We start from the raw sequence: 27,351 nt of genomic DNA on the forward strand, positions 1-27,351 counted from the left end.
CCCTCCTCCGCCGGCAGCCGCCCCCTTTCCTCGGAGGAAAACAAAATCCATCAGGAAAAGGAAGCGTAAAAGCAGGGAAAAAGGAAAAGCGGGGAAGGGGGGGGTGGGGGGGGTGAGGAGGAACAACCCCGCGGCCGGAGCCCGACGGCGCGGCTGCACCGTGCAGCCCCCCCCCGCCCGCTCCGAGCCCCGCCGCCGCCACCATGAACAAGCTTTACATCGGGAACCTCAACGAGAGCGTGACCCCGGCCGACTTGGAGAAAGTCTTCACCGAGCACAAGATCTCCTTCAGCGGCCCCTTCCTCGTCAAGTCCGGCTACGCCTTTGTGGACTGCCCCGACGAGCAGTGGGCCATGAAAGCCATCGAAACTTTCTCGGGTAAGCGGCGTCCTCTCGCCCTTCCTCCCTCCGCCTCCTCCTCTCCCCGTGGAGCCGTGCCCCCCGCACCCAACTCCGGGGTTCACCCCCCAAGCCCCCCCATAGGGCCCCAGCGCTGCCCCAAAAGAGCACCGGCGGGGAGGGGATTGAGGGGGGGGAAAGCGGGGTTTCATCCCCCCCGTGCTCCCTGTATCCCCCCCATCCCCTTCACACCCCCCACCCCTCACCAAGGCCGGGCTGGGCGCGGGGGTCCCGTCGCCGTGCGGATGGAGGGGTTGGGACTTTGGCCATTTTGATTTGAAACTGGGTTTCCTGGGGCATGTGATGCGCGGAGGAGCGCGAAGGTCGCCATGCTGCTGGCGGGGAGGGAGAAAGCTCCCGGGAAAACGGGGAGGCTCCAAACCTTTGGAATTTTAGCATTTTTTGGGAGCCCCCCCCGGCTTCCCTCCCCCCTCCCGGCCCCTTCCCTTCCTCTCCCCCCTTCCTAAAAAATGGAAAAAATCCTTATAAATAAGCCCGCAGCAGAGAATCCCACTCCATTTTCCAAAGAGAAATCCATTCCTGCCATGGAGTTCCGATTTTTGAGCCCTTTCATGGGGTCCTTCCTGCCTGAAGGACTTCTTGGAGGGGTGGAACGAGGCGGAATTCCATCCCGGCGAGGAATTGCTCTTCCAAATGTTATTCCTCGTTTTTCTCGCGCTCCAAAGCAGGGTGAACTCGGGAATTAAATATTCCTAAGGAACATTGTCCAGGCAGCGAACTCACCACTCCCTCCCACCGCTTCCCCATTTGAAGCCAGTCTTCCATTGAATAAAATGCACTTGTAAAGGAATTGGGGATGTGTTTGTGCGGAGTTGGTTGTAATGGGGATGCGATGGGGAGGTTGCAGGTCTTCTCCAACGCCTTCTGGCCCCTCCAGCCCCGTTTTAAAAGCCAGCCCCGTTTTGTTTTTAGGGAAAGTGGAGCTCCATGGAAAACAGCTCGAGATTGAACATTCGGTCCCTAAAAAGCAAAGGTAATGCCGTGTTTTAATGGCTTTTCATGGGATTTGATTTGTTTCCATCGTTGGGGAGGGGGACATTTAATGGAAGATAAAGGAGGCGAAAGGGATTATACCTAAAAATGTGCGTGTAGGGGAAGAGCTGTTGGTGCCTTGGCCTTAGTGCGGTGCGAGGCGGTTTTGAGGCTCAATGTTGAATTTTCTTTCTTCTTTCATTTAATGGAACTTCCTCTTTGAGCAAGTTTGAAAAGGGGGGGGAAAAGGCAAAGAAAGAGAAGGTTGAGCCATGATCCCGCAGCTCCTCAGCCAAGGTGATGCATGGCTGGGGTTTGGGTTGGGGTTTTCAAACTTGTGGCACTGGAAGAATTTCCCAGCCTCGCTCGGCTCCTGTGCAGCGAAATGGGCGAAACCTTTTGTTTTCCAAGGGAACGGCCACGTTAAATCCCAATCACAATAAACCCCATCAAAATCTCTCTAATTTTTAAGTGAAATTTGCTGGGCTTTGGCGCTGAGGACTTAAAAACAACAAGCCATGGGGCTGGTCTCGCCGTGCCGAGCAGGGATTTAAACCCCGGGCGCTGGCCTAGCTCCTACCAACCATCAGCTTGGGTTTGGGGGCAAGCCCCACGCTTCCTGGCGCTCTCCATCTCTTTGCCAAAGCGGCTTTGCCCGCTGCCGCCGGCCTTGCCCAGCCCGGCCCTCTCCATCTTCTTGGCTCTTTGTTGTTGCGCGCCGGACGCCGGAGCAGCCCCGGCACCGCGCTTCCCAACCCCGCCGGGGCTCGGTTATGGGCTGGGAAGAGTGGTTTCAATGGGTGGGTTCTTGTCCAGAGCATCCCCCCCCATTCCCAGCCCCAGGAGGGGCCGCCCGGGCTAAGGGTGACTTAGTTCCCAACCCCAAATAGTCCACGTTGGATCGCGCAGCCCGAAACCCGCGTCGGCCACGTGACGAGGCGGTTACTTCAACGGGCGCGGAGGGAGGAGGCGAAGCCAACTCTTCCTTCCCAAACTCTTCTGGGTTCCTTCATCCCTTGGTGACCCCCCCCCACTTTGCCTGGGCGGTGGGAGCCCGTTTGTGGGGTCCCCCCTTGGCCTCCCTTCCGTTTGCTGCCCGACGTTGCATGGCCAAGGGCAGAGCGGGCTCCTCCGGTCCCGAAGGCAGCCCCAAATCCAGTTGGTCATTCCCTAGGCAGAATGTTCCTGGTATTTATTCCCTAGCAGCTCGTGGTGGGGCGATCGATGGTGCTCCCTGACTTGATGTGGCTTGAACAGGGGCGAGCAGAGGGGTGTGATTGGAAAAGCAATTGCACTACGAGAGGTAACATAATAATGCCTAAAAAATCCACCCTCTTCTGCTGAATAATCAATAGGTCGGGGGGGGACACACCAGATTTCCCCCCCCTCAAGAGAAATGCACTAAAAATGGGAATTTTCCTTCGGTGTAATGCAGAGAAATGCTTTGGGGGGGTGTGAACTTTAGGTGGAAGGAAGGGTTCGCGTTTCTCCTGAAATCTGTGCTGTGCCTCGTGGTTAGCTGTTAAACCCGGGTTTGGGGGGTTAAAATGAGCTGCCCCCCCCCCCGGGTGCTGCTTTTAAAGGGACAGGAGCCTCTGGTGCGTGACCCACAGGGGCTGGGCGAGGTGGGAGTGGGGCACCGCGGTTACTTTGTCTTGCTTTGGGGAAGCAGTTTCTGTTCCTGGGTCGGGAGAAGGCAACTTTTTGGCAACTCCTGGTGAACGGGGCAGGTTGGAGCCCCCGGGGTGGGGGGGAGCCATCCGGTGCCTTGTGCTCAGTCCCGGGTTGAATGAAGCGGGGGGGGGGGGGAACTGCCTCGAAAGCGACCGATTTGGTTTCTCCTTTTCCCTCCGTCCCTCCCTGCTTGTTTTTCAGACTGGATTTTCCAGTTTAAAAGGCCCTAGAACAGGAAACGGTTAATTAAGTGTGAGCAGGGAGGAGGGAATCAGATGGGTTTGGTGGGATCAAAACCAAGCAACCCCCCCCCGACCTGATGCTGGTTTCCCTCCCCTTTAGAAATGTAGGAAAACAAATGATGGGCGCTGGGTTTCCAGCTAATCCCTAAAATAATGATGGTAATAATGCGATCAGAGTTGGCTTTTTGGTTGTGTTTTCTGCTGGTTGCAAGGAGCAATGGGAACGCTCGGAAAAGTGATTTTGGGGGGGTGAGAAATGCATGTGCCCGGTTGGAATCGCACGTTGGGAAGGAACCTTTCCTGCTGGTGGTTCCTTCTCTGGCATCTCCCCTCCCCGAAACCCATCAGAGCAATGAATGAGAAAGGCTGTGCTAATATGGCAGCAGAAGGAGTGATCGGGGGGTTTAGCTGCTGCCGTGGGGTGGCCGAGGAGGATGAACTGATTTGGTGGTGTTTCAGTACAGTGACTGCTCAAATAACACCTAAAGCTGGGAACGATGGTCGTGAGCATGGGAACCATTTTAACGAAAGACTTGAGGAGTATCGGGCTGGAAAGGAAACTCAGTGGGGATAAAGCTGTCGTTTCATGGAGCAAAACGAGGCTTCGAGTTGGTTGGGATTTGTTTGAAGCATTTCAAGGCTGTTGGGGAGTTGCTGTTGGGTGTTCTTGCCTTGAAGTTTGCTGATGGAAAAACTTGGCGAAACTAAAGGGTGTTTTCCCCAATTTTTCCCAAACTCTTTCAAATTATTTTGTGCTTTATTCTTCCGAAGGTTAAAAATGGAAAAAAAAAAAAAATCCTTAAGGAAAAAGAATTCAGTTTTCCTGTTTAAGGGGAAATATTAATTTGGATGGGGGGGTTGGAACTGGGAAGCTGAAAAGCCCGAAGTCGTTGGGGTCGAAAAGAATGAATGAATGAAGAGAGGAGGAGGGGTGAGGGGGGAAAGAAGTGAATCCATCAAGCAGACATTCCAAATATGAGGAATGTGGAAGTGAGTCGGCCAGAGAGAATGAAACCGAGTAATTGAGGAGGGGAGGGAAGAGGGACTGGGGTTGATAACAGTCCATAGACTTCAACCCAAAGGGGTGCTTTGAGCAGGGCTCCTTCACAAGCAGCTCGGAGGTTTGGAGGCTCCGTGTGCTCCCGAGCGGAGGTGGGAGCTGTTAAATGCCGTTAGCGAGGGGAAGGTTTGGTGTTGTGCATGGAAATGGATGGAGAGCGCTGAAAAGTGCCTCCCCCCCTCCCCTTTACTCCTTGTCTCAAATGAACGTTTTCCCACCGGAGAAAGGCTCCTTTTGCCTGTGCAAAATGGGGCAATTAATTGTTCCTAACGAAATCCTGAGCAATGGCTCGATAACAGCGAGGGGGATTCCTTTGTTTGGCAGCATTAATCCCAAAATGTGCCTTCCTGCCCCGTGCTGGGGGGGATGAGCTCAAAACCCAACTGGAAACCAGCTCGGGAGCTCTTCCCCATGCTGAAATCAAGACGCTTGTCTTGAATGAGGAGCTAAAATGTGCTTTGAATCCAGCCTTGAATTCATTCTCTTCCCCTTAACCCAAGTCTGGTTTACAAGTTAAGACTATCAGTAAAAGGAAAGCAACACCCCTGCTGCAAGCAGGGCTTGCAAGGGGATGGGCAGGATGAATGCTCCTGTCTGAGGATGTGGAGTTTAAGGGGATTTTGTGTTTTGCTGCTTTTTTGGTCACCAAAAAGGGGATGAAACTCGAGTTCTTTGCTTTAGCTCTGTGAGCCCCCAGCTTTGAGCTGAGAGCTCTTTGCTGTCGACTGTACTCCTCTGAGAACGGTGGGCATTTGGGAATCAGCATGGTTTGGGTCGGAAAGGACCTTCAGATCATCCAGTTCCAACCCCCCTGCCATGGAAATGAGTGCATCCTGATGCTTTCCAGCTAGGGAAAACTAGAGAGAATTTGTTGTGAAATTAATCCTTACTAATTTGTCAGGAAATTTCATCCGTGAGCTCTGAAACTGAGCGAGTTTTATTGCCAGAAAGGTTAAAATCGATGCAAAATGTATTTACCAATTTGGAGCCTGAAATGCTTTGATTTCCCCCTTTCCACGTGGCAAATCTGCCCAAGAAATTGCGATTTAACTTCTCCACTGGAGCGCTTCAAGTTTGGAACCTGTAGGAGATGGAGCCCATCCCATGTGGATGCCCTTTGTTAGGGAGCTTGATGCGTTTGAGTCCCAGAAGCAAAGAAAGACCTGGAATTCCCTGGAGGAGTTTGGTGGTGTTTGCCAGGACCGAAGCTGCTGCTCTGGTTCAATTCGGTTCTGCCTTTGCCTTTTGGGTTAAACCCCCCAAGCAAACAGAGCTGTGGTGAAGGGAGGTGGGGGTTCAAGCTCTTGCTTTGAAAATTGAGACCTTTCAGCACGGAAAAAGCCCTGAAAAAAAGGCGATTTCTGCCCCATTCCCATCCCCCAGTGCCGTTAATGCTTTCCAGAGCTGCCAGGAGGGGCTGGGGGGGGGTTCAGGCTGCTCAGGGTGGCCCAAGGCTTTGCAGCTCCAGGCTGGAGCAGGAGGAAACGTTTCCAGCCCCTTTTCCCTGCCGGGGTCAGGGGCTCCAGCTCCTGCCTTTCCGCTGCCTCCGGGACCTGCAGGACTTGGGGATGGACGGGAGGTGCCTCTGTCGGTGTGGGGCGTGGGGGGGTGTGGGGTGTGCTTTGGTTTCTTCTTCTTTTGGTGGTGTTTCACTGGACAGTTTGGATGGGGAGAAGTGGGAGCCCAAAGCAGATGTGTCAGGCAGCCCCCAGGGGATGCTGGTTCCTTTCCCTTGCCCGAAAACTAAGCAGGAGAAAACGGGGGGAGCCTTAAACCTGGAGGGTGCACGTTTCTTCTGGGGGAAAAAAAGCCCTTCAAAGAGGTCCCAGAATTTGCTGCTTTGGGTTTGGTTTGGGGCTGCTTTTCTTTGAGCTTTTTGAGTGAAAACTCTCATTTAAATGATGAGAGACATTTGAAAGCCGAAGCGAGGATGTGCACCCCGAAATCAGCCCCTTCTGAGCAGCACCGGCTGCTGCCTCTTTGGGTGTGTGGGTAAGAGGGGTTCCCACTGCCAGGCAGACCCCGATAAACCCTGATAGAGCAGAAGGAGTTTGCAGGCTCTGTCCTTCCTCCTCACTGATGGGTTTGAGCTCTTGTGCCTCTGAGTTCTTACTGCGTCCAGTTTGAAGCATGGGAATGGTGTGGGAGGGTCCTATAGGGACCCTATAGGGGTACAAATCCACTCACCCAACAAGTGGCATGGGAGAAACGTGCATCAGTGATGGATGGGGCTGGAGTCCTGGGTCCTCCTGCACCCGCCTGGGATGGCTTTTAGCTGGGAGCGTGGCAGGGGCAGCTGGGGAATCTGGACAAGCTCCTCTTACCCCATCCTGAAAGGAGAAGCCCGGACCCATGGGGGTGGTTGTCCACGCTGGGGATGTGTGTGGTGATTTATCCCGGCCGCCTTCCCAGCTCGCCTGCTCATGGCCAGGAAGCGTGTGAATCCTGTGGGAATTCAGCTCGGGAATCTTTGCTGGGGTTTACCTGGGAACTCCACGTTTATGCTGGAGGAGGTGGAGCAGGGCGGCTGCAGGGGGTTCCTTGTTTCTCCTGCATCCTTGCGTGTTTGCTGGGAAGCTGTGGGACATCCTGCACTGTGGCTTTTGGGTGCTGGTGCCTGGGTGGAGGGGGGGTGCTTAGGGGTGCCCAAGTGGTCTGTGTATGCTGGAAAATGCCTTTGGGAACCCGTTCATCCTCCCTGTGCTGTTGTCCTGGGTTAATGCTCCTGCCTTTACAGCCCCTGCATGGGAACTTCCCGAAGGAGAGTGGTAAAACCCCAAGGGGGGGGCAGTTGATTGTGATGCTGGCTGGGAGCTGGTGGAGCTCAGTGGGGAGGGAGAAGGGATGCCGGTGGGGAAGTGCTGGGGGTGGGATGGAAGCAGTCAGTAGGGAGGCAGGAGTGAGAGCATCCCTCCTCTGCTCCCACCTCCTGGTGCAGAAGAGCAGGGAAGCGCAGCCTTTCCATGGGGAAAAGAGGGAGGAGGGGGAAAAAAACAGGGAAAATCAACAAACGTAAAGAAATGTGTCCGTGGGCCTGGGAGGAGCCCTGGTGATCCGTCAGGAAATGGGTCATTTATTTCACTGTAACTGACACTCGGAGCCTGACATGGTCAGAGCTGAAATTCCACACTTTCCTGGCTACTGGAATGGTCTGGGCCATGAGGAGCAAACCAGGCTGGGGAAGGCAACCCCTGCGCCCCGGCAGAACTGGGTCCGTGCTGTGATCTACAGCGCAGAGCACCAGGGTGGGTGGGAGATGCTCTGGACGCTGGTCCCAGCGCGAGGAAAAGCCGCCCCGTGCACCGGGAAGCGCTGGGAGCTGGCAGGGATGCAGATCCCACCGGAGCAGGGTGCTGGGGGTGCATAAACAGCTCTGGAGATAACAAGGAAATGGATTTGCCCAGGAAGGAGAAAGGTTTGACCCCGATGAAGGTCCTGCTCTAGTTTGCCTTTATTCCAAGGTTAAAAGCAGAGATCCTGCGGGAATTGCCTCCTGGTCCGGAGTGGACAAGAGGTGGGGGAATTGTGCTCTGGAGCCAAAGGAAAGGGGAAAGAATATTAAGAGAAAAGGGCTCCCAGGGCCAGATTTTACCCACAGTTGGAGCCAGATTTTTCCAACTTGCATTTAAGCATCGAAATAGCGACTCTGCTTTCCGAAGCTCTTAGTGCCCGGGGTGCTGAGCACTCCCGGAGCACATCGGGCTGCTGGGATCCCCCTTGGTTCTTGGGATTTGGGTCTCCCAGTTCACACACCCGGAAGGTTTTGGCAGTTCCTGGACGCTGGCTTCTGCTTTGCCCCAGAGGAGGGGATGGATGATGGGGGCATAGGCAGGTCCAGGAGAGCTGCTTCTTCCCCTACCTTTTAGCTCTTGCCTGCACTGGGAGCCGTTGTGTTCCATGTAGAAAGGGCTGTCGGACTCTTTGGGGTTTAATAGACCTGAATAAGGACCACAGAGCTGCTGCCTGGTGAGGTGGGGACGGGGCGATGCCCGAGGTGCTCCATTCTCCCTTCCAGCTTTATGTTTCCTCTGGCTTTGCTTAAACTGCATGGTCCAAGGCTGTGGGCTCAGACCTGGTTGCGTGGCACGCACAGAAGTGCCTACAGTGAAATGATGCCCGTCGGAGGGTATCGCAGGCACCAGCAGCATTTACCTGTGAGGTGTTGGGAGCTGCTGTGTCCTCAACAGCAGCGCTGCTGGGCTGGGGCGAGCGCTGAGGTTCTGCCTTAGAACCAGGAGCATCCATCGTGTCCAGGTTATTCCTTGGCTCTTACCGGTCACATTCAAGCAGACTTGATCACACATAGCCCTCTGTGTATATGTATATATGTGTGTGTGTGTATGTGTATATATATGTGTGTATATAGATATATGTGAGTATATGTTTTCTCTGCTGTGAAAGCACTCACAAATGTTTGGTGATCCCCTGTGGTTCAAGCCTCTGGCATAAAACTATTGACAAACAAGCTGATCAAATGAGCAAGAGCTAAAGGGAAGCTGTGATTTCTCTAAGGAAGAAGAGCTCGGGGCTGCTTTAGGCTTTTATGGGGTTGTTTGTTGGGCTGTGATTCCGTGAGAAGCCAAGAAGCTCGTATAAATATTGTGCTTTTAGGCTTGGCATCACAAGGCTCCGAAGGATGTGCTTTTAAGCGGGGAAGCCATCCGGTTGTGTGAATGTGGCCACTTCGGTGGTAAAATGTGGCATGTGCTGAATTGGAGCCTAAATACACAACTTTATATGAACTTCATGTAGTCATTGTTCAGCGTTCACTTACAGCTGGACTAATGATGCAGCCAATTGCTCTGACATCTGCAGCCTCTCCTTGCTTAGGGCAGAGATGCAAAATGCCTGTGGCTTTTATGTGTGATGGTGGATTGGGGGGAGAGAAGATTTGGCCTTGAATGAAGAGCGTCCCAGCTTATCTGCCCCATGATTTTGTTCCTCACTGGCCCCCACTCCTGCACAGTGCAAATCGCATCCTTGGTGTCCCCAAATACTTGTTCCTGCAGCTTTGAAAACTGCTTTCTGCCGCTCTTTGTGCCGGTAAAACCTGGCAATGGGAATGCAGGCAGGAGGGAGGGCACAAACATGAATGCACTGAGGGAAATGCCCAGGTCAAACCGTGCTGGGTTTCCCTAATGGTGCCTTGAGTTTATTTGGGGTGTGTTTGTCGGGTCGGCTGTGCCAGAGCAGTGCTGGGCTTCACGTGGCTTCAGCGCCGCTATTTAACCTGAAGCGAAGCAGTGCAGTAGCAAAGCCCCATCTTTGCTGTTTCCAGCCTTTTCCTCGTTATTCATGACCGAGCTGGCAGGTCCTGATCGTGGGTTTGAACCTGGGTTTTGGCAAGAGTGTTTCCACCTTGGACTCCACTCCAGAAGAGCCCAATCAGTGCTGCAGCTTCTGGAGTCTCCCTTTGCTTTGATCGGGGAGGGTTTGTCTGCCTGCAGTCACTGCACTGGTTTGACCTGGTTGGGCTGGAAAGGGACCCGGTGTCGCTGGCACAGAGCCCCACGTGGTGACTCGTGTCAAGTTTGGACCCCCTCTTGTCTGCCAAATCTGCCCCGTGCAGTCCTCCGGCACTGGGGCATTGCGTTGGAGCAGCCCTTGTGCTGCTGCCTCCTCCTCCAGACATAGACCTCAACCAGCAGAACCCTCACAAGTCACAGGTTTTGCTTCCTCTTCCTTTCTGGTGCTGGTGCAGCTTGAGGTTGTTGGGGCCCTGAAGCCTTGCAGCTCCCCTTGGCTTTATCAGATCCCTCCTCATTTCCCCTGCTCAGAGTGCTCCGAGCCTGTGGGGTTTGTAAGGGGCCAATACCCCACTGCATGAGGGGCTGGAAATGGGGTTCACAGTGCCCCTGGCCACTTTCTGTAGCCAAAATGTTATGGAAGGTAATGGGTGACGCTGTCCATCACCCTTGTAATGATGCTTCATTAGTGGGGAATCGGAGTGGTCTAAGAGCCACCCAAGAGCGGATGGGGCTTGGGGTTCCTGCTGACACGGAGCGTGTGGGCCCTGCCTGCAGCTTCCCTTGGCTGCGTTGTGAAGCCTGAACTCATCTCAGAGCATCCCCGAGCGCGCGGCACCATCAGAGGCACTGGAAACCAGTTAGAGAGGAGCCCTGGGCACTGGAGCGGGGCAGAGGTGCCCTCTCGTGGTGAGGAGGAAGAGGGCGAATGCAGAACACGCTTTATTTCGGGTGTGCTCTTCTCGGGTTTTTGTCTCCCCATCGGGGCTGGAGGAAGCCGAGAGCAGCGCTTTGGTGCTGCGAGGCCGTGCAGGTGATGCTGCCTGCTCCTTTAGGGTCTTGTGTTGTGCCCTGCTCCGAAGTGCTGGGCTCGGAAAGGGCTTCCAGGTCCGCAGGGAAAAGATGGGGAGAGGAATAAGTCCCACCTGTGCCACCCCTCCCCTGTAATGGCCTGCAGGAGAACTTGCCTTTAAGCGCCGCATTTGCTGCCGTGTTCCCAGTCTGTCCAGAGCCAAGTGGGTTGGGTTGGATTGAAGATCAGTTTGAGGGAACCCACCGAGTTTACCTCCCTTGGCTCTGGGGCATGTTCAGAGCATCCAAGAGCTTCTCAATCCATGGCAACGCTCCAGTCAATTAGAATGGGAAGATAATGCAGAATGGATGCATTGTGTGAAACTGCTCCATCCTTCCTCTCTATTACTTACTGCTAAACTTGTCCTGCCCACAGGTACTTGAGGTATTGACTTTGGCAAGGACTGGGAGCACTGGCCTGGGGGATGACTCTGGGCAAGTTGAGGATAAGAGGTTTTGAGATCTCCTGCATCCTTTGAAGCACCGAGGTGTTGGCTCCTCTCAGGGGCTGGCACTTTGTAGCGTGGATGTGGCGTGTGCTCCGTGCCAGCACCATCAAGGCAGGATCAGTGAGGAAGTGAGGAGCAGAGAGGAAACACAGCAGCTTCATAGAGGAGCATTTCCCAGCTCTGGGCATCAACCAGTCCCTGCCTTCTGCACCTGAGCTGCAGCAGCTCTTCTAAACCCAGGACTGAGTTCACTGAGGCTTCCCAAGGGATGCTCATGGGTACCTCGTGAGCAGACCTCATCCTTACCAGGTGTGGTTCTCTGGGTACAAAGCGGATCCCAACTAGAGCTAATGGGGAGAAACCAATTAGATTTATTAGGCACAGATCCAGTTCTGGCTGCTGGGCTGGTTGATGGGCAGGATTAACCACGCCATGACGAGTGGGTCTGGATGAGACTCTTGGTGGGCGATGTGTTCCTCTAAATCCCATGACCGGGTCCCTCCTGCTTCCCTCCAGCTGCAAGAAGCCAAATGGCTTTGGCTTGGTTTGATCTCCTAAGGAGGGGCCTCTTGAATCAAGGCATGAGCCTGGTTTTCTCCTCCTTTTCTTTCTGCTGCTCTCACCTCGTCATTCCGGGTATTGGCACCTTTCTTTCCCAACCTCCTCTTCCTTTTATTCCATCCCTAAATCCCTGCCCTGTCAGCTCCGGCTCTGCTCCCGCATGGGCACCGCTGGGACTCTCCCCTCCTGCCTTGGCCAGGGCCCCCCGTGAGCAGCAGCCTGACCACAGGGGCTGTTTGCTGGTGGGTGGTTATGGAGCCGTTGTTTCTGTGTGAGGATGTAGAACGAGAGGGCAAGGAGGACACTGGGCTTGGGAGCAAGGATGCCCTCCCTGCAGCACAGCTTGAGGTAGCACAAGATGCTCGTAGAAGAAAGGCTGTTAGGGGTTGAGCCGGTTGCACATTGAGTGGAGGTCTGGTGGGAGGAGGTGTTTTGGGGATGCTTCTCTGGGAGAGCTTTGCTGCTCCTCAGTGGGAGATATGGAGAAGTCCGTGTTTGCCATTGCGGCGTTCGGGCTCAGAACTAACAGGATGCCTCCGCATCTCGGAGCTCCGTTCTTAGGCTCTGCAGACTCAGGGGAGACTTTTCCCTGGCTCCTCTCCATCCCTGCATTGAGGTTGTTCCTCCAAACCAGGAAGGCTCCGGAGGTTCAGCCTGGACCTGCTGGGTCAGGAGCTCCGGATCCAGCCAACATTCCAGTATCTGCCTGTGCTCAAGCAGGACTCAAACCTTCATAGTGCTGCTTTTGGGGAGGGAATGGGGATCACTGGCTTTGCTCAGGCATCATCTGGTGAGGCGGGTGCCTGGGTTTCCTCCCGCCTTGCCACTGCGTGAGCGCTTCCGATGAGGACCTCGTGGTCCTGCAGGGGAGTCCTCGTGTCCGTGGGTTTGATAGCACAGCCCCCGACCAGCGCGCGGGGAGGTGGAGACGCACAAGGAGGCAGATCACAGGAGAAGGGGCTAAAACCTGGAGCAGATCCCATGCAGGCAGGGGGATGATGCTCGGAGGTGTGGTTGGGATCTGCTGTGGGCTTTTGTTTCCTGGTCGGAGCAGGGAGGTGAGGGACAGTATCCCTGCTTCCAGGAGATGCCGGCAAATCAGGAGCCTATCAGTTTGTAAGGGAAAAGCAAGTAATTCCTGCTACAACTTTCCTCCAAGTCCCCTTGGCAACGTTTGTGTCTTAGCAACCACATTTTCCTATTAAGAAATGTTTAAAACATTAAAAAACACCAACACCACCACATTAAGCACAGGATTAAGTGCTTTCCTGAATCAAAGCCTAACTAGATAAATGAAATGCTGTTAATTGAATCAGGGATGCACTGTGTTTTCAGCCCCCAAATTTGCATAGCATTTGCATGTGATTGAAAAGCCATCATTGAGGTTGTTTAGTTCTAGTAGGGTCTCCCCCATGTCTCTGGCTTTGCACGTTCTCCTCCAGCCCTGAGGAACTCTGTCAATGGTTCTGGTCGGAGATGCCAGGATGGGGTTGGCACTGGGGAAGAGCCCAAAGCTTGGATGTACTTTGCTGTCAGTGCTTGGTCCCTCAGTATCTCGGTGTCTTCAGTCACTTCTGCTTTGAGGAATGCATGGAGGTGGATGGAGGAGGTCCGGGAGGTGACGGATAAGGGAGATGCTGTAGCAACACCCCGCAGAAAGTGTGTCTGGGCTGCGTGGCTCTGGTGTGACTGCAGAGCTATTGCTGACCCCTAATGCAGAGCAGTGCCGGACCTGCTGCAGTGCTCAGGGCTGGAATCAGCCCCTGGCTTGGGGGCTGAAGAGCAATTGAGTTGTCCCAACAAAACCTGGACCCATGCGGGAGGAGGAAGGAAATCCCTAGGGCTGGCTGCGCTGGACATAGCCAACACCAGGTTCCTGCTGGTGTCCGTTGGGTTTGATCCGTGTGGTGTGGATGGGCACGGAGGGAGAGGGTGGGAAATGTCCACAGCACCCGGCTGTTGCAGGATCCCCCTGCCCCTTTCCTGGGCTCTCTGCTTGCTCCATGGCGCTTTGCTCCATCTCCTTGCTGTTCCCTCCGGTGAGGTTTAACCTGTTGGTGTGTTGAGCTGCCCAAAGAGCCTGCTGAAGGAAAGCCATTGATGGAGCCCATCTTGGTGAGTCAGGAGGGGATGACCCAAGATGCTTGTCTGTGGTGTTGGTCCTGTTACAGCCCAGGTACATCAGGGAGGGCGATTTCCCCCCAGGTGAGTCCAGTCCCTGGTTGGAGAGGGTTTACTGAGAGCATCAAGAGATTCCAAAGGCTTCCTTCGCCTCCTGGTCCTGCAGGATCCGGATGGGGCTGCCGGGCGCATTGACGGCGTTTTGAGGGTTGCAGCGAGATGTTCAAATCCCATCATCGCCGGCATGGAGCAGGGGCAGGGTTACCCCAGGATCCAACCCTGGGACCCGCGGTTCCTCTCGCATCCCAGCACTTGATCACCCTCCTCTTTCCCCCTCCGTTTCTTCTCTTCTCAAGTGGGAGCAGGGCACCAGCCTGCACAGGAGTGCCCGCTGTTTCTTTACCAGGTCCATCGCTCCCTTCGGGCTCATCCCAAGGACCTGGGAGCCTTCTGCCTTTGCCATCAGCAGAGCAGCGTGCGGCAGAGCTCTGGCCTTCTCCCGGGGCTGGAGGGGGCTCCTGCCCACCCCAGGGGCACGAGCGCTGCTCTCGGCAGCTGAGCTTGGGCGAGGGGTGCTGTGGATTCCGTCCAGCGGCGCGGGAGGGGAGCTCCTGCCTTTGGCACACCGGGAATGGGAAGCCAAGCCGGGAATTGCCGTCTCGCGGCGTTGTGGGAGCGGGCCGAGCCGGGCTGTCACGTTCCGTGGTGGCGAGGACTCAGAGGGAGCAGGACCTGCTCCGAGCACCGGGGCTGTTTATTGAGGACAGGCCGAGCATCGTCCCAGGGGAATTTCCACCCGCTCTGGGGCGGCTCCGTGCGGAGCCCGACCTCACCAGAGGGCGATGGATGCGGCTCCCGTTCCACCCTCCCTGAGGCAGGATGGGGCAGAAGTCCTGGGATCGTGCTCTGCTTTGTGCTGCTCACCTGGCCGAGCCGATACGAGACCTTTCTGTCCCTGCAAGCGTGGCCTTGTGGGGGTTTAATGTCCGTTGGTGCTGGAGGCAGGGAATAATCCGGGTGCTGTGGTTGGGATGGGGGGAATTGCCGGGTAATTAACATGTGATAAAAGCCCTGGTGAGGGGCAGGGCACCCCACACCTTTCCCTGCCGACAGGGGTGCGAGTGATGCTCTGGCTGCTCCAGCAAGCCCAGAGAGAGATGTGGTGCTAGGGGGGCTCTTAGGGGGAGCAAATGAGATGCCACCAGCAGACTGACGGTGTGGGGACATAAATGGCTCTTTTCTCTCCATAGCACATTGGATTCCGGTCACGTATGTGCAGAGCACATGCTCTGCCCATGCAGATGCTTGGAGCTATCTGGAGAAGTTTCCGTGGCAGGGGTGGGTGGTGGGAGACCTTCAGGGTTTCCTCTGTCACTTCAAATCCTTTTGACCCTGCCTGGACTGGGACATTCTTCACATTCTGGATCTCTTAATCTCTCTCCTATTCACTTTAGGATGTGCATTAGCATGTAAAGGGGAGATCTGGTTTCTGAGTCATCCGTCCCCCGCGCGGCTTCCTGCAGCCCCTCGTAACACGCTGTGATTTTAAGGGTTGGGCTGGTTTCTTTTCCCCTCGTCCACCTGGTTTGCATCTGGAGCAGCGACAAAATGTGCTGTGTCGGAGGCTTCCCAGTGGCTGAGCTGCTGGGAGCACTGGGAAACCTCCTGTGCTTCGTTGTGCCTTTGGTGGCGGGGGAAGCGGCCCCACATCTGCCTCTTGCATCGCTCGGAACCTTTGGTGACTTTGGGAAACATCGGCTCTGGTTTTGTTTGAGACGGAGCGAGCAGAGCCAGCCCTCGCAGGGGTGTTGGTGTGCGAGGCTTTGCATGGGAAGTGTGGGTCAGGGGGGATGCTGGAGGCGGCTGCTTTCGCCTCGCAGGATGAAGGGGCTGAGGAGGGCTCCATCCTTACCTGTGTGGCTGAGCCGCAGCGATGGCGTTGGGCAGTTTCATGCTGAGGCCTCTTCTCTGGGACAGATGAGCTGAGCTGCTTTTCAGAGTTGTGTAATTAGAAGATAAGGATCCGAAATCTCGTTTTCTCTCCTTTCTTGGGGATTATTTCACACATAAATGCTTTGGATTTGAGGCCTGGGTCTGTTGAGCAGGTCCAAAGGTATTTACCCAATCTTGAGCCGCCTGCATTTATCTTCCTTGTCTTTGGGCATCTTAACATTCAGTGGGTTTGGTTATTCCTGAAGAACAGGGCAAGGGGGGGAGCAGCCATCCATAGGGATCTGTTTGAATGTGGCTTGCACCCACAAAGCTGCGTCCTTCAAAGCCTTGGGCACCTAAAGATGTCATTGCCTTTAGGTGGGGGCTCTTGGGGTGCTGGTAGCTGTGGTGCTGTGGATGTGCTCTGGTGTGTTGGGTGAACCTGTGGCTGCGCTCAGCTGTCTGCAGCAGCTGCAGGATGGGACACACACACACAGAGCACCCCCGGGGCAAATTTGGCATCGGAATTACAGAAAGAGTTTCTATTTTGGGAAAAGTGAGGTTGAGAAGAGCCCAAATTCGAGTGGAGAAGCAGCCTGGGACCATCTCGAGTGCTGGAGCGGGGTCCCACGTCCTGATCTCACCAGTTAACATTCAGCATCACGGAATGGTTTGGGATGGAAAGGACCTGAAGATCACCCAGTTCCAACCCCCTGCCATGGGCAGGGACACCTCACACTAAACCAGGGCACCCAAGGCTTCATCCAGCCTGGCCTTGAACGCTGCCAGGGATGCACCAGGGGTGTTTCCAGCCGTGCCCATGTTAAGGCTCCAGCCGGTGGCTGGGGGGCTCTTGGCATCGTGTTCTCTCTGAAGCTCCCATCCCAAACCCAGCACTGCCCGGCTGTCATCAGCCTCGGGAATCCTGGTAGCGCATGGAAAGGCAAGGCTTGATTCCCCACCTCCATGTGCAGGGGTTCAATGGAGGGTGTGTGTGTGTGTGTGTGTGTGTGTGTGTGTTCTGGACACCAAACCTGCTTTTTAACCACTTCCCTTTTCTTCCAGGAGCCGGAAAATCCAGATCCGAAATATCCCACCCCAGCTGCGATGGGAGGTAAGAGGAGCACATCGAAGGGAGGATGGGGTTTAAGGACTCATGTCCCCCTCCCAGGTTTCTGTACTTAGGATTCAAGTTAACTTCTCCTTTGCTTTGTTGTTAATTGGGTCTAATACGAGACCCTTGCTTCCACATAGCGCATTCCTCTTCCAGTGCAGGACTAAAATCCATTGGTAGAAGCAACGTGAGCTCCACCAACAAAAATCCGTGTTAATAACAGGGTTATGTGATTTATCTAATGTATAAGGAACAAAATAGATCCTTAATTCCCATCAGCCGACGGGGCTTTTCCTTGCTCCAGTGTCCTGGCACAGGCAGGAGCTTCCTGCGTCTGATTGCCTGTGAAATCTTAATGACTTGAAAGCTGCCTTGATTCATTGACTGCATTTCCCTGCTCTGTCCTGACAATCCCAGTGTAAAGTGGGGTGTTTTTCCCTCCCTTTTCCAGGTGCTGGATGGTTTGCTAGCCCAGTATGGCACTGTAGAAAACTGTGAGCAAGGTAGGACTCAAAAGGTGTATTTGAGGTGTTTTCTGCCCCAGCATCTTGGGTGGGGAGAAGGGTGAGGATGGATGCAGCTCTCCTTTGCCAGCAGAAAGCATGGCTAAAGGTGTTGGGGATTTCTTGTTGTTGTTTTGTTCCCTACTGCTAAAAGAGGAGTCCCATCAGTGCCTTTGGGTGTCCCTGCTCTGGGTGCATCCTTCCTGTCACCCCTGTGGGTACCCACTGGGTGCTGCTGCCGGGGACAATGCAGGATGCTGCCCAGGGAGCATCCGTCTCCACTCAGCAGGTTTTATCTCCACCTCTGATGGTGATTTGTGGAGACAGGAGGGGTTAATGGTGCCCCCGGGATGTTTGATGAGAGCGGAGTTACCACAACCCCTTAGGAATGGAAAAGAGGGCTCTGAGCAGCTCCTGGGACTGTCCCTGGGCTCCGGTGCAGGATGCCAGTGTGGGCTTGCCTTTGGTGGCTTTACTGCAGGGCGCAATCAGGGTCCTTCCTATAGAGCAGGATGCTCTGTGCTGCCCAGGGTGAGCCCCAGCCTGAGCGCAGGAGGAAAACGCTTGCAAGGCCTTGGTCTGAGGTGTTCCCGGTGCCTTCCTAACCTCTGCCCCTCTCGTTGCAGTGAACACGGACAGCGAGACGGCTGTGGTCAATGTCACCTACGCCAACCGGGAGCAGACCAGGCAGTAAGTGCCCTGCAGGCCCCTGGGAGCCCGGGCTGCCCTCCTGCTGCAGCCCCAGCCCCTTCCCTGCTTGTGGAAAGCAGGATTCTGGGAGCCGGATTATCCCGGAATCCCTAAATTGTGCTAAAAATGCAGGGAGTCTTTGAGCGCGCAGTTCCCCAGCTCTGATTTCCTTCACCTTCAGACGGGCATTGAGGTTTTTAGGGTTTTCTCTGCAGTTCAGAGAGTAAAACCCTAAGTTTTTGCTTAAGGAAGAGTCGAGATTTCCTTGTTACTTCCATGATTTTAGGAGTTTTGTCTCTAGAAAAAGCAATAATGAGACCAAATAACACAGGGGCTGGTGGGCATCAGGCAGCACGGGTCCTCCCTGGCTGCTGGCTGGATCACTGGGATGCTCGCAGCTCCCTTCCCATCCTGCCCAGGGAAGATCCATGCTGTTCATTTTGTGTTCTTCTTGCCCTGGCCACGTGCTCTGGAATGGGACGGGAGCAGCACTTCCCTTGGAGGGCAGCTGGGAGGAGCCCCGGGATTGCTGGATGGGTTTTAATGTGGGAAGGCTTCCGTCACCGAGGTGGACACGTCTGGAATGTGGCTGCTGTGGCCCCGCTCCTGCCCTCGGAGGCATCTCCTGTGGTCACTGCCAAAGCCTTGGCTTCCAAACGGCCCCTGGCTGAGTACTTCAGCTGTGAAACCCAGGTGTGCTGTGGTCCTTGAGCGGCCGCAGCAGCCTTCATGGGGAAGCCACTGTCCTGTTTGGCTTCGTGCAGTAACAGGGGCAGGGAGCTGCGGGATATTCCTGGCTTGTCTTCCTTTCCCCTTGCCATCCGCACCAACCCAGTGCTTTGCACGCCATAGGGTGGAATATTTTGCACTTCTTTTACTAGCAGGAGTTTTGTGCTGACAGGTTTGCTCTCCCCTGCTCCTTTCTGCTCCAGGGATGCGCTGTTTCATCAAGCATCTTCCTCTGATCCCTTTGCATCCTGCAGGGATGGGGCTGCAAGCAGGGAAAGGCACAGTTCAGCCGCTTTGGGTTTGGTGTGGGTTTATTTTGAGGGACTGACCACTTTGGAGCTGCAGAGAGCGTTGGCCAAAGCTGCCTCCTTGCTCTTGCTGCCAGCCCCATCTATCGACAGCTTTCAGCTCTTGCAGTCCCTGAAGTCCTGCCAGGAAAGGGGTTTGAGATGCTGGCCACGAATCCTGAGGAGGAGATGTGGGAATCGCTCCCTGCAGGATCCTGTCCTTGCCCCGGGGGCTTGAACGGTTCCCCTTAAGACATTTGGGTTCATCCAGGTCCCCACAGCCCCAGTGACGTCTCCTTTCCCTGCTCCCAGTGTTGGGTGTTATGACCCTGGTTTGGGTGAAGCTGATGCTGCCGCTCGGTGTGGGAGTGTGGCAGGATGGGTCCCTCACCCCGTCCCTCTCCCCTTCCAGAGCCATCATGAAGCTGAACGGGCACCAGCTGGAGAACCACGCGCTGAAGGTCTCCTACATCCCCGACGAGCAGTCCCTGCAGGGGCCGGAGAACGGGCGGCGCGGCGGCTTCGGGGCGCGGGGTGCCCCCAGGCAGGGCTCCCCGGTCACGGCGGGGGCCCCGGTGAAGCAGCAGCCGGTGGATATCCCGCTCCGCCTCCTGGTGCCCACCCAGTACGTGGGTGCCATCATCGGCAAGGAGGGGGCCACCATCAGGAACATCACCAAGCAGACGCAGTCCAAGTGAGTCCGTTCTCCCGCGCGCTGCTTTGTGGCCCGCAGTGATTTATGCGGTTGGATCATTCCGGGCTGTCGGAGCCCCCTCCAGCCCCGCTGTGCTGTGCAGGCCAGTGTCCAAGAGCCACCTTCCCCTGCCCTGCCCCAGCCAGGCCCTCTGCCTGCTCTTCCCTGCGCGTCTCCCTTTGCTGGGGCCACCCTGGCTGGGATGGGACCCAGGCAAGCACGTGGGGAGCAGCCTCATTTAGCACGGTCTTGTTGAGCTTCGCCCCCCTGCTCTTGCGTTTGACCCCTGAGCTTACGTTGGCTCCGGCTCTTGTCCCCCAAGGAAGGCTTTATCTAAGATGGGGAGTGATGGAGAGCCCATCCCGGCCCCCAGGCACGTGCTTGCTCCACCACTTAATCACTCCTGTTGCTTAAAATAAAGAGATGCTGGTGCCTTATTTGGGTTTGTGTGATTTGAGCTCCTGACCGCTGCAGCCACGCTGAGCCTCGAGCCCAGAATTAACTCCTCTTGCCTTCCCGGGGCGCGTATAACCTTACAGTGGAGCGTGAGCTCCATGGGGAGCTGAGCAGCTGGCGCTTGCGCTGCTGGGAAGCTGCAGAGCCGCTTCCTGCAGCCCGGCTCCCATCCTGTGCTTCCAGGATTGACGTGCACCGGAAAGAAAACGCGGGAGCCGCCGAAAAAGCCATCAGCATCCACTCCACCCCTGAGGGCTGCTCCGCTGCCTGCAAGATGATTCTGGAGATCATGCAGAAGGAGGCAAAGGACACCAAGACGTAAGGGTTTCCCCCCGCCTCCTTGCGCCTGTGCGTCCCTCCTCGACAGGCGGTGGTACCATCCTAACCCCCAGGTCCTCGTGATGCTCCCCCCATGTGTGCTGGAGCTTTGGTTTGGGGGAGTGCAAGCAAAGGGACTTGAGCTCCCCGTACCCCATCCCTCCTCTTCTGGCTGCGGTGATCCTCATGCTGGCTTCTCCCCATTCCTCTCTCAAGAGCTGACGAAGTGCCTCTGAAAATCTTGGCCCATAACAACTTTGTGGGGCGCCTGATCGGCAAAGAAGGGCGAAACCTGAAGAAAGTGGAGCAGGACACGGAGACAAAGATCACCATCTCCTCGTAAGGCTCCTCAGGGCCTGGGGCTGGGGGGAGGATGAGGAGGAGAGGGGTCTTGTATTGTCCATATTCCCCTTTGTGTCCCTTCAGCATCCCCTCCCCATCCCTCCAGGGCTGCAGAGCTCAGCACCCCCTGGTTTGATTGCCTGGTTTTGGCACTGATGGTGGCTTTGTCATCAGCTTGCAGGACCTGACTCTGTACAACCCCGAAAGGACCATCACAGTGAAGGGCTCCATTGAGAACTGCTGCAAAGCCGAGCAGGAGATCATGAAGAAAGTGAGGGAAGCCTATGAGAACGACGTGGCTGCCATGAGTGTGAGTGGGGTTTGTCCTGCCCCGCGTTCCTGCTGCTGGGAGCTCTGCAGGAGGATGCCCTGGTAAAAGCAGCGCCCGTTTCTCTCATCTCGCCCTCAGTTGCAATCTCACCTCATCCCTGGCCTTAACCTGGCTGCGGTTGGGCTCTTCCCTGCCTCCTCCAACGCGGTACCTCCGCCACCGAGCAGCGTCTCTGGGGCCGCGCCATACAGCTCCTTCATGGTAGGTGGACACCAGGCAGCAGAACTGCTCCTGCTGCCAGCTCGGGGGTCTCCAGAGCCTTGTGATGGTCAGGGTGATGTCTTCAGCATCCCCTGCTGTCAGCACGAGGTCAGGTCCGGCACGGCTGCAGGATCTGGCCTTTCGGGCTGGTGTACGTGTGGTGGGGATGCTGCTGAGAGCCAGCAGTGCCTCGGCCCTGCACCCTTGGGAGAGATGGGGGCGTCACTTGGGAGGGGACGTGGAGCCTTGCTCCCTGTGGTGGCACCGAGCTCTGTACCCGCAGCCTCCGGAGCAGGAGACGGTGCACGTCTTCATCCCCGCGCAGGCGGTCGGGGCCATCATTGGGAAGAAGGGCCAGCACATCAAGCAGCTCTCCCGGTTCGCAAGTGCCTCTATCAAGGTACGGTGATCCCAGAGAGTCCTTTGCGGGCTGGGAAAACCACTGGAGGAGCGCAGATGATGGGGCTGGAGCCCCAGTCCTGCGGTGCAGGGGAGGGAGGGCAGTGGCCGCCCTGCCCGTGCTGCTCCCCACCGCAGCCACCGGCTCTCTTCTCCCTCCAGATCGCCCCCCCGGAGACGCCGGACTCCAAAGTGCGCATGGTGGTCATCACGGGCCCTCCGGAAGCTCAGTTCAAGGTTCCCCCTGCGCTGTTGTCACTGGGGGGGGGTCAAGGTGTCCCTCTCTGCTGCCCATGGAGCTGGGAAGGGAGGAGGAGGGTGCTCAGCCCAGTTCTGACCCCCCAGTCTGTGGCTGGGTGAACCCAGCATCAGCGCTCCCATGGGATGAGCTGGGTTAAAAGCCCAAGGAACTGGGATTTAGTGGGGTGCTGTCCCACGGAGGGGGTAGGACAGCTCCGGTGGTGCCTGATGTGCTCCTTCCTCTCCGCAGGCCCAAGGCAGGATTTATGGGAAGCTGAAGGAGGAGAACTTCTTTGGACCGAAGGAAGAAGTGAAGCTGGAGACGCACATCCGGGTCCCCGCCTCGGCCGCGGGCAGGGTCATCGGCAAAGGGGGCAAAACTGTAAGCAGGAGCGGTGCTGGGATGGGGAGGGATGGCCCTGGGGTGGCTGCTCCATGCCAGTGCCCGGGGCAGGTTTCCCATAGGATTGGCTGGGATTTCCTTCCCGCACAGTGACCGAGGCGGGGGGGTCTCTGCCCTTTCCCTGCAGGTCAATGAGCTGCAGAACCTAACGGCAGCAGAGGTGGTGGTGCCGCGGGACCAGACCCCTGATGAGAATGAACAGGTCATTGTGAAGATCATTGGGCACTTCTACGCCAGCCAGGTACAGCGCGGGCAGCTCGTGCCCTAGTGATGGGGGGATTCTCTGGTGGCTCGTATGGGGTTGTGCCCGTGCGTGTGTCCTCCTCTCGGAGGCTTTATTCCGGCGGTGGTTGCAGAAGTGGGTGATGGTGAGCTGTGCTTTCTGCTGCGGGTGATAGTGTGGTGGTAGGGGAAGCAGGGAGAGCTGCGAGGGTGCATGCGTATGAGAGGCGCGACCTTCCAGATCCAGCTTCTAGGGGAAAGCCCTCTGGAAACAGGGCAGGAAGGGACTGGCAGGAGCCACTTCACCCGGCCCTGCTGAGCACTGCAGCATCTGATCTGCTTGACTTTGTTCACCTGGAGAAGGTTGGACAGGGGCTTGGAGCAAGCTGCTCCATGGAAGGTGTCCCTGCCTGTGGCAGGGGTTGGAGCTGGAGGAGCTTTCAGGTCCCTTCAGCCCAAACCAGGCTGGGGTTCTGTGACCTCTCACAGTAAGCGGAGCCATCGCCCGTGGCCCTGGGGTCTCACCTGCCTTGTCCCCCTGCTCCCCCCTTTGCCCTTCTCGTCCGCAGATGGCTCAGCGCAAGATCCGGGACATCCTGGCGCAGGTGAAGCAGCAGCACCAGAAGGGACAGAGCGGGCAGACACAGGCACGGAGGAAATAAGAGCAGCACCGAGGCCAGCGGGAAAAGCGGAATGAGCCGATGCCAGGCTTGAGAGTGGCTGGGAATCAGTTACCGTAGACAGATGCTAACTTTCCATTAACCCATCGAGATTAAAGGCAGGTTTGATTGGCTTCCAAGGTAGATGGCTAGGGGAAGGAAAACCATTGGATCCATTTTCAGCTCCACGTGCCGGGACAGCTACTTAAATGACGTGAGAGGTGCTGCTGGGTGCCGGCGATGCCGAGGCCGGCGCGGCACCGGGTGAAGCTGAGTCCCCTTTCATGGGTGCAGCATTCACCCTCTCATTTAAGTAGCCTCTGGAGGTTCCCATCCCAGCCCGGTGGCTGCGTCTCCCGTCCCTCCCTCCCTCCTGCAGCTGCTTGAATATTCCCAGGGTGGCTTTAAGCCTTTTGGAGCCGTTAATTTTGATGAGTTTTAGGTTTTGGGAAGAGAAATCCCGGTGGATTTTTGCCAACCCTTGTTGGTAACAGATCCATTGCAGGCTAAAAAGTGATGATTAAGAGAAATATCCCCCCTTCCTATTAGCACCAAATGGATTTGAGTCCCTTGGGAGCTCTGCACCGCTCCAGCCTCCGAACCACCAGCGGGCAGGAGGGCAGGATTCCTCCTGCCTGTGCTGCCTGCAGAGCAGTGCCTTGTGGAGCCTTAGAAGCCAGGAGAGCACCTCTATTGCCCAGGATGATTTCCCCCCACCCCTTTCTTGGTTTTGGATGTTTCTTTTCATTTTTTTGGGTCATTTTAAAGAAAGATTCCCCCTTTTTAATTATTATTTTTATTTCTTTTTAAGCCTATGAAATAATGGCAGGAGTGGGACAAAAGTGACCATTTTTTCCCCATGAGGAGGTGACAGCTTGTCCTAGAGATGAGGCAAACGGCCTGGGGAAGGGAAGGGCCAAGGAAGCACCTTTGCTTTTCCCTCTTCCCTTCAAACAACAGCAATAAAACCACCACCAAAAAGAGGAAGGAAAGCAAAAACCCACCCCTGCTTGGTAGGAAACATTGACTTCATCTTCATCTCCTTAGTAAGCAGATGATGGGAACTAAACCCATGCAGAATGGTTTGGGGGCTTGGAGGGTTGAGCAAGGAGATGCCCAGTGCAGGAATTGGCTTTGCTGCCCAGTTCCCTTGGTGCATCCTCAGCCTTGCTTTCCCCTCCTGGAACAGGAGGTTTGTGGCCCAAAATCCCATTGGAGTGTTTGAGGAAACACGTAGGGACTCTTCTAATGAGTGAGCTCCCTGGGGGCAGTTTGTGTCCTAGAGTTGGGTTTGGGTTGGAAGGAACCCTAAAGGTCCATCTCATTCCAACCCCTTCTTACAAATCTCTCCAAGTGGGGAAAAAAAGGTCTTGAAATTGGGCACATTTGGTGCATATTTCTCAGTTTTCCATTATTTAAAGAACAAACGCCCCCTCCTTTCTGCAGTAAGGATCACTGTTCTCCTGAGACGATACCAAATATACGCGTCAATGGAATGTAAGATGGTCACTGATTCCCGTCACTCTTACGTGGATTTGCTATTGTAGATCTACTGGGATGATCTGGTTTGAATAGCGAGTCTTTGGAAGGGACAGGAACTGCTGCCACCGCCTCTTCCAGGCAGGGGAAGGAAGGGCTGGTCTCCATGGTGGGGCAGCCACAGCGTGGTTTTCCCACTGCAAACCCAGCCAAAACGTGGGTTTCCACTGATCCTGTTCCCGCACATTGGAGCGGGAGGGTGGGAAAGCAACACTGGGGTCGTTGCAGGGAGAGGGATGAGGCTGGATCCCACGCGTTGGGTGGGAGCAGCTCCGGGTGAGCCAGTTTGCAGCTAAAAGGAGGGAATTGGGGCCCAACCTCAACGTGCTGCTTCGAAGCAGTCCTTTTCCCAAGCGGAGCCCAGCCTTCCTCCTCCAGCCACCCTTTTCCTGGGCTCCTCCTCCAGATCCAAGCCCAGCTTGAGATGCAGCGGGGCAGGAAGAGCGGGATGGGGGGCTTCCATTGAGAAGGGAAGGTGGCAGCAGGTCCTGTCCTTGAAACCATTGCAAGGAGAGGGAGGTGTGGGGCGGGGGGGGCAGGCCAGGTCTTGCTGTGTGTTTGAGCAAGGAGAGGCCAACGCCGCCGACGTCAACACGGGGGGAAAGAAGAAAAAAGACAAAAAAGAGGAAAAAAAAAGCAGAAAAAAAAGAAGATAAAAGCAAAAAAAAAAAGCTACCTCAAGGTATGACGTTACCTCAGCAATGGATGTTTTTGGTGTTTTGTGTTTTTTGGGTTGTTTTTGTTTTTTTCCTTGAGTTTAGTTTTTTCTTTGGGGCTTGCTGATATTTTATATAAAAGTCGTGAATATTTTATTTTTTTAATGAAAACCAGAGAAGTTGGAGAATTTCTTCTGAGCCAGGAGTTACGCGCAGGTAAACCCAGGTGGGACGAGCTCTACGGAGAACGCCAGCAATTTCATAGTGGAAAAGATGGCAGCAGCTTCTTCGTTACGTTTCTGGCCTTTTCGTGCCGTGTCAGGAGTGTCGGCACGACACAAGGGCTGTCACATGTCGCGACTCTTCGAGACCTTGGATAAATCACAGCCACCAACTCTTTTTCGATTGGAAAAAACTTAATTTCTTTCTTTTTCTTTTTTTTTTTTTTTTTTAAACAAATTCCAGTGAGAAAATCCCACCAAAAACCTGCCACTGCCTGCGAAAGGCCTTTTCTCAAGCCACCTCCAGCGCGAAATCAAAGTACGAAAGAGCTTTGGGATCAGAACTCTTCCACTCCCGGGATGCAAGGATGGACTCCTAGGGCAGCATTGACTATGCAAAGTGGGGTACAAGGGGTTTGCTGGTATCGAAACCACACCAGCTCAGGCAATTTTTATACAAACACTTGGAAGCCATATATATATATATCTATATATTTATATATCTTTATATATATATCCCAGAACCCAACCGAATCGGCCTCCTGGGTTGCCACGGAGGCAGCGTCGAAACCATCTTCTCCACTATGATGCTGTTAAGTATTTGACAGAGATTTGCCTCCGTTTTACCGAGGATTAAATGATTTTTAAAAAGGAAAAGGAAAAAAAAAAGGAAAAAAAAAAAAGAGGAAAAAGAAATATAAAAGAACGGGAGCCACGTTTTTAATATGGATGCATGGAGGAGAGGAAAGATGGATCCGATCCTGAGGACCGATGGGCTTGAGCTTCTCTGCCTGCTCTAAAAGGTTCCCAGGGTTGGTTTATTGGGTTTTTAAAGCCCCATCTTGCTGGTTTTCACCTGCAAGTAAACGGCCCTTGCTTGAATGGGGGTTAAATATAAAGGGTCTATAATGGATCAAGTGCTGCCATCCTCATCCCAGCGCCCGCACCTCTCCCATTGAGAGGCTTGGGGTGGGAGTGGAGTGTGGGATCCAGCCCAGCTCCCGTAGGGAGGCTCTGACCCTTTTCTTTATCGGTTTTTCCCATAAATTTGGGCTCAAAAGAGCAAAATTCAGGTTTGGCAGCACCCTGGCAGCAGCTGCTGCCCCTTGATGTGATGGGAGAGGGGCTTCCATGGGGAAACCTCATTGGTTTCTCTGTTTTTTAGGAAACCTGGCATTTCTCCTGGGAAAAACAGTTTTATTGCTTGAAATCTGTGGCTCTCTACTTCCTTTTTTTTTTTTTCCTTTTTCCTTAAATTCCAGCCTTGCACAGACCAGTGTATTCAGACTGCGGGATGGGAATTGTCTTTCCAACAGCAAGCGTTTCGGGTAACTGCTTCAAGCTGTATCATTGATAAGGAAAATATCACAAAACCCCAACAAAACACCCCAAATCCCACTCCTGAGCACCCCCAGTCCTGTCGATCTGCTTGTTGCAGTGAGAAGATGACCTAAAAACCTGATGATTCAGGGAAAACTTGGATGCTTTTCCCACCCTTTTCCCACCCCCAAGCTGGTCCCGGTGCCGTAATATAGGAGTGATTGGTGCTGATTTCCAGGGGGAAAAGCTCTTTGTTTTCCTTAGGGAAATTATTTATAT

The 27,351-nt window shown here is 55.0% G+C and overlaps 1 protein-coding gene across 1 annotated transcript; it reads left to right on the forward strand.

Annotated features, from left to right (window-relative positions):
- IGF2BP1 (insulin like growth factor 2 mRNA binding protein 1) lies at window positions 1–25,123 on the forward strand. The gene is made up of 15 exons (XM_062626551.1): window positions 1–378; window positions 1,333–1,393; window positions 16,814–16,862; window positions 17,314–17,365; window positions 17,992–18,055; window positions 19,484–19,765; window positions 20,405–20,539; window positions 20,756–20,878; window positions 21,056–21,191; window positions 21,291–21,413; window positions 21,697–21,813; window positions 21,975–22,049; window positions 22,303–22,434; window positions 22,583–22,696; window positions 23,247–25,123. The coding sequence occupies exons 1-15, from the start codon at window positions 204–206 to the stop codon at window positions 23,337–23,339; spliced, it is 1,731 nt and encodes a 576-aa protein (XP_062482535.1). The 5' UTR covers window positions 1–203; the 3' UTR covers window positions 23,340–25,123.
- Window positions 25,124–27,351: the final 2,228 nt, after the last annotated feature.

The sequence above is a fragment of the Pezoporus occidentalis genome, unplaced genomic scaffold (genome assembly GCF_034315485.1).
Source record: "Pezoporus occidentalis ecotype Australia unplaced genomic scaffold, CSIRO_AGI_Poc_V1 ctg293, whole genome shotgun sequence".
NCBI classification, from domain to species: domain Eukaryota; kingdom Metazoa; phylum Chordata; class Aves; order Psittaciformes; family Psittacidae; genus Pezoporus; species Pezoporus occidentalis.

Bases quoted from the DNA above. Each gene is read 5' to 3' on its own strand.
- IGF2BP1 (XM_062626551.1), top strand. From the start codon at position 204: ATGAACAAGCTTTACATCGGGAACCTCAACGAGAGCGTGACCCCGGCC. The intron at 379-1,332 runs GTAAGCGGCGTC...TTTTGTTTTTAG, and splicing joins AGCCATCGAAACTTTCTCGG to GGAAAGTGGAGCTCCATGGA. The intron at 18,056-19,483 runs GTAAGTGCCCTG...CTCCCCTTCCAG, and splicing joins AACCGGGAGCAGACCAGGCA to AGCCATCATGAAGCTGAACG.